This window comes from Alnus glutinosa, chromosome 8, assembly GCF_958979055.1.
Source record: "Alnus glutinosa chromosome 8, dhAlnGlut1.1, whole genome shotgun sequence".
NCBI lineage: Eukaryota > Viridiplantae > Streptophyta > Magnoliopsida > Fagales > Betulaceae > Alnus > Alnus glutinosa.
This window is the reverse complement of record NC_084893.1, coordinates 19437548-19448259: the sequence shown is the minus strand read 5'-3', so window position 1 is coordinate 19448259 and position 10712 is coordinate 19437548. Positions and strand designations below refer to the sequence as shown.

General features: G+C 35.6%; 1 protein-coding gene and 1 long non-coding RNA gene across 2 annotated transcripts; both read right to left on the bottom strand.

Moving 5' to 3' along the window:
- Positions 1 to 1215: 1215 nt before the first annotated feature.
- Positions 1216 to 6645, bottom strand: LOC133874739 (uncharacterized). The gene is made up of 3 exons (XR_009901361.1): positions 6390 to 6645; positions 2692 to 2749; positions 1216 to 1535 (listed from the first exon to the last, which is right to left on the bottom strand). It is a non-coding gene; the product is annotated as an uncharacterized LOC133874739 (long non-coding RNA).
- Positions 6646 to 7849: 1204 nt separating this feature from the next.
- LOC133876188 (uncharacterized) lies at positions 7850 to 9142 on the bottom strand. The gene is made up of 2 exons (XM_062314473.1): positions 8284 to 9142; positions 7850 to 8205 (listed from the first exon to the last, which is right to left on the bottom strand). The coding sequence occupies exons 1-2, from the start codon at positions 9140 to 9142 to the stop codon at positions 7850 to 7852; spliced, it is 1215 nt and encodes a 404-aa protein (XP_062170457.1).
- Positions 9143 to 10712: the final 1570 nt, after the last annotated feature.

The window sequence follows — 10712 nt, the reverse complement described above, 5'->3', positions numbered from 1 at the left end:
AACACGTCAGTGTGATTAAATTTAGGTAAAAAGAGAGGTAACTGCAACTATCACTACTCAAGTAAGGGAACACAACCTTAAAAATCACGACATAAATTTTATTAAACTTTTTTAAGAAAAGTTGAGAATTTTCTAAACTTCTTCATTTTTAATATTTCTAAAGTTACTTAGTCTTTTTATATTTCAGTCATGATAATTTTCTTGTTATAAAATGTGATTGGAATCTCATGTGATCATATGAAATTGGTGAAATTATACATAGTTATAAATGATTTCTCAAAAAAAATTTATATATGTTACATGTGCACTATATGAATAAAGTTTTACCCCGCGGCACCATAATGTTACAAACGATCCGGATATATGTTATGTGGATAGTATGGCAACTACACCGAAGGACGGATATGCGAAGGTGTGGGCTATCAGCAGAGTGGCCTTCACCTAAGGAAGTAGTACCCATTCCAGTAAAGCTCTCCCTTGTGACAACAGGATGAGCTGATATGGGTCTTTTGGGACAAGCCAAACATGCGCCACTCATAGTTAAAAGCGGAGTTGGGTCAAAGGTAAAACATACATGCTAAAGGAATAATAATTACATTATTCTTTATTTGATCTAATAAATTCTTTTATCTGTAAGGTTGGTTTCTATCCAGTTTTAAATGTTATATTACTATTGTTATGTTGTATTACTTACTAAGTTGTCGAACTCACCCATTTTCCCTCTAAACTTTTCAGATGGCTCTTTTCATAATCGTCCTCCTAGCCAGAATTCCAATTGGGGTCATAACGTATAATGACCTAGAGTTTTAGCTCATTGAGGATGATCAATGGGCTTATGTTTGTTTTGAATAATAATATTTCATAGCCAGGGATTTTTATTTTTATTTATTTTTTTGTTTTATTTTGATTATGTATATCTTAAAACACTGTAGGCTGAATTTTTAGTAGATGGTGATGACCTCCCTATAATAGTAGATCTTCATAGACCAGACCAACTTGTGACAACCCTTCTTTCTTTCTTTTTTCTTTTTTTTTGCAAACATACAAATGAGTCATTACAGTGGCATGACGACGTGTCACTAAACCAACTCATAGTACACATTCCCTTTTTTTTTTTTTTTTTTGATAAGTAACTCATAGTACACATTCCTTAACATGTACCTGAGTAATAGAATTCAAGCAGCGGAATACAAAATCTAACTGGAAAAGTCAACATCATAAATATAAACTGTCCATTACACAAAAGAGCCAATTAACGTCTATCTGTTTAAGGCTTAAGCATAAATTATACATAACAAAAGAATGGCTATCATCTAAGTGTTACAAGTCCCATTAGCCATATACAAAATATACAACAAAAGAGACTATCCAAGTTTGACACTCCTACGACTTAAGCAACATGCTTTAGTCATAGTACTCCAAATAGTTTGCAACGGAGTCATCCTCCACATCACCAGTACTTGCATCCAAGAAGCTCCATCTATACGGTTGTGGTGGTAGTTACATCCGTATAGGTGAAAGTGTGAGTTCACCGCCTCAATAAGAAGTACCGATGCCTCAATAGTATAAGACTCACTAAGTAAATAATGCACACAAACATACATGCATGCAAGATTCAATAATGTTATTATCAAGTCATAAGTCCATACACAACACATCATCCAATACAAATCATACCGTTCATCACATTCTTGTATATTATCACAGTTTCCAATATCAATGTACCACACGTGCCATAAGCAATACTCCGAACGTACCAACTCCGCAACTAGGAGCAATAGTCCTAGACTTACGCATAGAACTCAAGAATATCAACTCACATGTGCTAGAGCTACGAATCTAGGTTTACCATAACACCGCCCGTAAAGCTACAACCTGCAAGGCACACATCTCACGAGTGCTAGAGCTACAACTCTAGGTTTACCGTAAACATCGCCCGTAAAACTACAACCCACAGGGCACGCATCTCAGCCAAGAGCTACTACCCTCTAGCCTACAAACTCACAAGTACTAGGAGTTACAACTCTAGACTTACCTTGCTACACCTGTAAGGCTACTACCCGCAGGGTACATCACTCAACAAAGAGCTACAACCCTATGGTCTACCATTGTGCCAGATGCTACATCACTGGATTTACCATCTATCAACTACCAGGTTCTCATATTACCAAGGTATCCACACTATGTACATATTATCGCACATGTATTCCCAAACATCTTTCTTTTTACAAATACCACATTCCACAACACAATCACATTTATAACATAATTTTCAAGCTACTCAAATCATCCATCCAACATCATATTATTCAACCCTAAGCAATTTCAAGCATGTCAATATAAGTTTATCATCACGCTTCTCAATTCAGTATTTCTCAACTCAATCACATATACTTCATCAACAACTTCCATAATCAAATATACAACCAAATATCATTAACATCTATTTATCATCACAATTCTCAGTCTAATAATTCATAACACAATCACATATATTTTTATCCACAATTCTATAACCATAAATACAACCAAATATTATCAACATCCATTTATCATTACAATTCTTAATCCAATAATTCATAACACAATCACATATATTTTTATCAACAATTCTATAACCATAAATACAAACAAATATTATCAAAGTGTAAATCTAAGTTCTTAGGATTTCTCAGTGAGTAGAATACTCACTTGTTTGCAAGGATATTAGCTTAGCTAGGTTTCCTAAACAATTCCTCTCAATATGCCGCTGTAAAAATAACACATTGCAATTATTTAATATTCGCCTGACACTATACAAATATTTAACTCTTAAATTACTAGAGAGCTAACCCATGGGAAACCCATAGAATTTCTAGGGTTTCAAGCACATACCCATAATATAAAAATTCTAGCCCAATAATTAATTTACCAAACACATTGAAACATTCTTAGGTTTACAATTAAAACCTTCAATTTATACAAATCATTAACATTAGGATCTAACCCAATAAATACCCATTTTCTATAGAACCCAAAGATAACCTATGATTAATTAACACTCTAAATGCAATTAATCCACTAATTAAAAATCTAGGGTTTAAGCACATTTAATTTAACTGAACCCATCAAATTTAGGGTTTATGCTTATACTTCAAAAATTAACAAAATTGGAGCCTTAACCTTTTAATTCAAAAACCGATGGCTTAAATAATGTACAAGAATTCACTATATATAAAAGCCTCAAGCTAATTTTAACAATTTAGTCTAACACCCAAAATTGACCTAACTTAGACAAAAATTAGGGATTATGAAATTACCTCAAAATAATTAGTAGATTGGAGGTCTTAACATCCAAAATCGTTACCCAAAGCTTAAAAACGATGAAGGACTTGATTTGAAGCAAAGCCTAAGCCAAACCTATAATTTACATATGAAAGAGTGTAAGAGAGAGGGCTGGAAATTCCGCAACTTACAGCCCTAAAAAGCTTGCTTCATTTATCTAAATTCAACCCAAAAGCTTTGCCTTACAATGGTTTTCAAAACCCATATCCATAGCCAAGCTTTTGTCCAAGAGGAAGAGAGAAAAATGAGAGGGGGAGGGAGACTTACGGTCCTAGCTAGTGGCAAAACCCTTCATGGTTGAAGCTCTTCATCCTAGCCATGCCAATCTAAGCCATGAGAAGAGTGCAAGAGAGGAAGAGAAAAATGGAGACAAATTGGCCTGGAGGAGAGGGAGACCCAAGCTGCTGTGTGTGTGTGTGTGTGTGTGTGTGTGTGTGTGTTTTTGGGTGGGCTAGCTTGAATAAAAATTGCACAAGTGGTGTGTGGTGTGTGAGCTAAAAGGAGGAGATAAGGGTTTTTATGCAAAATTTTCGAAAATGCCCCCAACTTAAGTGAAAACATGGGTATTTGTGGGCTTTAGTGGAAATTCATGATTTGGGCCCAAATGACATCACTCTTGTTCTCTTTTCTTGGACTATCATTTACAAGCCCATATGATAGAAATAAGCGCTTAGTTTATTTTACCATACTAAGAGCACTCCCATCAGTCTCTTTATATTGGTTCCCTTCCCTATATTTAGGGAAAATCTCATAAAAAACACCAAAAATTGATCCACAATAGACACCCTAATTTTACATATTTTGGTTGGGTAGCATTGTAGCTTCCCAATAACTTTTTTTAATGGAAAAAATCAGTTCCCTCCATCTGAAAATCAGCCTTGCGCCATACCATGAAACCACTCCTTCATCTCTCCTCTACCCTCATTCTTCACGGCCATACCCATGAAACCACTCTTTTTGCGCAGTGGGAGCGAGAGAGACTAGCAGCAAGTCTTGTGGTCCGGTGCTTGATGGTTGGTTAGAGAAACAGTGACACCCAAAGCATAGGTATTGTATCTCTCTCTCATGAAATTTCTGCATCTATGGTTGCTGATTTTTGAGTAAAATTCGAGTAATGTTTTGGGTTTTCCGTTGAATGTTTCTTTGTAAAATCAAATTTTTGAGTAAAATCCGAGTAATGTTTTGGGTTTTCCGTTGAAAACACCACTCTAAAGTCTGAAGTCCCCCCACTCCATTCTCCAACCTCCAAGCTCTATGGTTCTTAACTCACTCCTAAGCCCGAAGCCCTCAATCAAATGGTACACTTTGTCCTTCTCTTTTCTCTTCCTCCCCAACACATCCTCCTCCCTTTTCTCCTCCCTCTGCAGACGCCACCCTTTCTCGCCACCCCCACAAGCTGAATGGCTGCCACCATTTCCACTACTTCTAAGCGCTGGGGGCCCTGGTTTGTTCATTTTGCCCCAACCCATTTCGTCTCTTTGGCAAAGTTTTACAAATTTTCTTTTAATTTTTATGTGACATATATATTATAAGTAGATTGATAGATGCATTCATAAATTATGACTTGTAATGTAAAGCGATGGTGTTGATTGATAATGGGTTGGATAATTTGTTCTTGGCCGTTTGGTGTTGAGTCGTGGTTTGGGTTTTTTATTATAGAAGCTTTGTTGTTGTGAATTTGGGTGTAGAAGCTTCTTGTCTTAAATTTGTTTTAATTTGAATTTGTTGCTAATGAGTATTAGGGCTTGCACAAAGATTAGGCTTGCTCTAGGATGCTAGTCCTTCTCTCCCAAAGGATTGACCTACATAAGTGGAATAATTAAGATACAAGAGTTCATAGTCTCTCTCTCTCTCTCTCTCTCTCTCTCTCTCTCTCTCTCTCTCTCTCTCTCTACAGCTTTCAAACAATCCATTTTCAGGAAATGAATTCCTCATCAAAGGATTGGTCTACTAAATGAAATAATATTCCATCAAGATTCAAGATATTATAATTCGTCATTCTTTTGAAAGAGAGGAAGGATAAGCTCGTTAGTTGAAGAACACCCTATGCTTGCTCAGGAAAAAATATTCCTGGTGTTTTCTCAGTTTTATTCATTCTTCTGGTAAAATTTTTTTGACATAATTGTACGTTGCCTTTACCATAGTATCCATGCATCTTTTCTCCCTTTGTTATGAAAAAACAACTGAACTTTGTCATGTTACCTTACCAGAATCACATTGTCATTTTACCTTTTACCTTAGTATCCACAAATCTCTTATCACGGTAGTCCAAAGGACTTGCGAAAGGGATCTTGAAAATAGATGTAGAAGAAAACAACTTCTAGAATCGGTAAAAGCAACAACAATAATAACAAAAAGAAGAAGGAGAAGGAGCATTGTGTAACCTTAGGCTATTCTTTGACTTTCCTATAGTGTATATTATATTCTTTCCATCTTCCTCATCTATAGGTTTCTAACAAGCTAGGGGAGATGGGCTTCCAATTGAATGAATTGTTGCATACATATGGATGTACCCCACTTGCTTGAAAATAATCTTTATGTTTTTGCTTTTTTAGCTTCCTATTGTTTGGTAGTCTACTCTCATGGATTCACAAGATGAGAACTAAAGCTTCACTACGCTCTTGCAATCAGGGTTGCAAAACTACCAGAAAACTCCATCTCAATCTAAAATGAAATCTACTAAAAAACAAACTTCTCTATTGAAGAAGACATTCTACTAGTAAAGGCTTGGATCAACACTAGCATTAATCCAATTCAAGGGACTAATCAAAAAGGCAGCAAATTTTGGTATAGAATTTGGATGAACTATCATGAGAACAAGAAAGAAGACACGGTGGAACGTTCGGTTCATTTTGTATCAAATCGGTGGTTATCAATCCAAAAGTTTACAAACAAATTCTGTGGGTACTTGGCACAAGTTGAAACAAAGAATCTAAGTGGTGCTACTGAGCAAGATAAGGTAAAAATGAATTGTTACTAGTAGAGTAAAGTAACCTTATTTTTAGTTTGAAGATTCTAATTATTTATCATTTTTTTTTCAGATTAATTTGGCGAAGGATATGTACCGGGAAGAATACTCTATCGGATTTCAATTTGAACATTGTTGGAACTTGTTGAAGACCTTGTCGAAATGGAAGCAGTTGAAGCCAGTGCTGAGAAAGAAATTCATAAGTCCTTCTCCTCAACCTGTGATACATCTAGATGATGACAATGATGATGAAAATGTTACTGTAGACTTGGAGAGACCTATAGGCAAGAAGGCCGCGAAAGAGAGAGAGAGAGAGAGAGAGAGAGAGAGAGAGAGAGAAAAGAGTGTGGAGAGAAAGAGATTATGATAGAGGTTTTGAATGAGTTAACGGAAGTGAAGAAAAGATCGTATGATGAGAGAATGAAAAATATTGATACGGCAAAAGAAGAGATTGTTCGTATTGAGAAACAAAAGCTTGAGATTAAATTTAGGAAAGAGGCAAGAGAACAAAAGAAAGAGGAAAGAGAAATTATGATGATGGATACAAGCTACTTGTCATCAATTCAGGTTGGATATATTCAATCTCTCCAAATAGAAATCATGCAGAAGTGTACGACTAACTAGTCATTGGTAATTGCTTACATATATATTTTAAATGAATTAATCATGTCATTGGCTTTTGTTTATGCCATATATATTTTGTATTGGCTTTTTGTTTATGCCATTGGCTTTTTGTTTATACCCTTGGCTTTTTGTCAACAAGGAAAGACCAAAGGAAAATCTCTTATAGATGGTTGTGACCTTGGCTTTTGTGAATACTTGGGTTGTATAACTTGTGCAGCTGTTGGGTCTATTGGTTTTTATGATACTTTGTGTAATTGTGACTATCCTATTTGGACCTTTGATTGGAATTGTGACTATCCTTATTGGAAATTTGATTTGGCAATTTTTGTGAAGTTCTTTTGTATATGTTTTTAGCTTTGTGTTCTTTCTGAATGTCTTATATATGAGGTCTTGTATTCATTGGGATTGTTTATGCCATGTCAGATTTTTTAGCTTTGTGTTTTTTCAAATGATGCAAATTTATGTTTACTGTTGAGGAATTGTCTCAATGGCATGTTTTTGACATAATCAAAAACCAATTTATGTATTTGTTTGCCATAATGAAAACCAACTCTCTAAGATTATGGCAAACAAGTGGCCATATGTCCCTGTTTTGGAGAAGTTTGGATCTGTATATGTTGAGGAGACCAAAGCTATTGGAATCTCCTAAAATGGATGAATTACCACACATGCATTGGATTGTGGACTGCCTCTTGTTAATTAATTTTTCTATTAAATTTGCACATCAAGGAAATCAAATTCAACTAAGAAAAAAAAAATAAAGGTTCACTCCAAAACCCACGCATACAAGAAAGAGGCTTAAGTGCCAGGTAATATACAACTAGAAAGCAACAGAATTCCAATTTCAAAATAAGTCAAGTTGACATAAATGCTTGGGAATATCTTATTTTCCAAGCTAAATAACATGATACCAAATTTAGAGAGAACAATTTCTTACGATTGGCTATGTATTTGCCATAAATGCTCGATGAGGTCTGACTGGAGTTGAGAATGTGTTTCTTGGTCTCTAATACAATGACGATTTTGCATGAAGTCCACAATTTCATCTGTATGTTCGTGTGATGGTGGTTCGAATGGAATATCAGTTATTTGCTCATTATCGAATTCATCTGCTCCAAGATATAAACCTCGCTCATCCTCAACGGTCATGTTATGCAATATTATGCACGCCATCATAATATCTTTAAGAAGTTCAGGTTGGTATAATCGTGCAGGTCCATGCACAATTGCAAATCGTGCTTGAAGCACTCCAAATGCTTGCTCTACGTCCTTTCTTGCGGACTCTTGAGCTGCAGCAAAAAAATTTCTCTTGTTTCCTTATGGAGCATGAATTCTTTTTACGAATGTTGCCCACGAAGGATATATACCATCAGCGAGATAGTAACCCATTGTATAATCGTGACCATTGACTGAGTAGTTGACCGAAGGAGCATGCCCTTCAGCTAGATTGGCAAATACATTAGACCGTTCTAACACATTGATATCATTATGAAACTCAGGTAACCCAAAAAATGCATGCCACATCCAAAGATCATGGGATGCCATGGCTTCCAAAATAATTGCAGGTTCATGGATGTGACCAGAATAGATACCTCTCCAAGCATTTGGACAATTCTTCCACTTCCAATGCATGCAATCAATGCTTCCTAACATTCCTGGAAATCCACGGTTTTCACCAATTGCTAGCAATCTAGCAATGTCTTTTGGGTTTGGCGACCTAAAGTACTTGGCAGAAAAAATTGAAACTACCACTTTAACAAACCTTACAAAGCTATCAATTGCGGTCGTTTCTCCAATCCATAAGTATTCATCCATAAAATTTGATGTTACTCCATAAGTGAGCATCCTAATTGCGGTAATCATCTTTTGTAGTGAAGAATGTCTGAGCTTTTTAGCAGCATTTCTTCGTTGGACAAAATATCTGTCATGAGATATTATTGTGTCATGAATGCGCATAAAAAGGTCACGGCGCATACGAAACCTCCTTCGAAATTTTTTGGGAGGAAATACTGGCGATTCTGCAAAATAATGACAGAATAGGTTTTCTTTGCCTTGCAAAGAATTATGCCAAATGGTATTGCGGCGTCGACCAGAATCACGCCGTGATCTAGATCCTCCTTCGCTATCCAATAGTTCTTTTACCATAGCAAAAGTTGAAATTATTTCCAACTCATCATCAGAAGAAGAATCATGTAGAAGGCTATCGAGTTCAAGAATATAATCCATAGAGGGAAAAGGGTATTGAAATAGATTAAAATTAGTGAGGCAATGAGTCTATTTAAATTGAAAGAACACTCATGTTCGGTTGTGATTCGTGTTGCAACTACAAATCATAAATGCAAATTGAATTCACAATCGTTGCCAACAAAAAATCATAAATGTAAATTTAATTTACAACCTTGCCAACAAGAATCTGCAGGCAATTTAATTCACAGCTATCTGTTGCTATATGCGTTTTCATAGTTGTTGCAGCAAATTAAATTGGTAGCAGTTGGCAACATATAAATGTTGGAAGGCAACATTTACTTCAACAGCCGTATATATTTAATGCAAATGTTGGAAGGCAATATTTATACTTCAATAGCCGTATATATTTAATGCAAATGTTGGAAGGCAATATTTAAAGTTGGAAGGAGAAAAATAAAATAATGACTTCTAAATAACCAAGTGTGTGTTTGTGTGCAACAAAATATCTTAAATGCGGAATTTTCATGGACATCTTCTAGAAGCTTGTGATCAGTCACATGTTTTTGAAATGAACACTATCCGAATACATGAAGACCCTGAATAAGAACCGATTATCCTGTTAATTTGCAACCATTACATAAAGTGTTTTTGTAATCCAGAATGAAGCCAACATAAAATACTAACAAACTCCCTCTTTGGCCATTCTAGAACAAAAAAAACACTTGACCGGTTTGAAAATACATTCCCGGTCCAAAACTCCAAAACAAAAAATACTCCCCCTTTTTGTCTCAAAAGGACAAAGGGTAAACAAAGTATAAAAGAAAACCACAACCTCAAGATATCACGTTTCTTAAATTTGAGCCACTTCGGCTTCTTGCTCTTGAAGTTAGGAAACCATAGATTGAAAATTTTCAGTCACTTGAGTCTTCTAGCCCGAAACTGATCATCCACAGAAAGAAATCCTCTAGACAAGTGGTCTGCAAGATGATAAAGAAGATTCACTACTGAATCTCTAGCTGGTGTAGATCTAGAGGAAAAGGTTACGGAAGGCTCTATATGAGCAGGGGGAATGAGCTCATCTAAAATTTGAGATCTCTGGAACATATGATTTCAACACTGGTCTGTATCCAAAGAACCCTCTGTCTGACACTATGCTGGAAGCCGCTGGACAACATATTCCTGAAAATATTTAAACAAAAATCTATCCAAAAATAACACCACAAGGAAATATTTGGTCATGTTAGTTTCAAAAAGAATGTGTATTATGATGGCTATCAATTGGATGGATAAAGAAATATAAAAGTAGATATAGCAATCCAAAAGACACAGATTAGTAATATCCATATAGCAGAAAGACAGAAAAAGATATTCATGCACAATCTCTCAAATCATAATCAATTAAAGATTCTAATATTTGAAAAAGAATCAAAGCTTAAGAGAATAAGGAAAGTCAAAGGAAATACATGGGAATGAGAAAAGATGTGCAAAGAATGCCAAAATCTCGGGATCAGTTCGAGAGAAAACACACACAACACAACATGATAGAACAAGCAAAAGGTAGTGTGTATGTGTGTGTGTGTGTGTGTGTTTGGCAAAGAAAGCAAAAAGC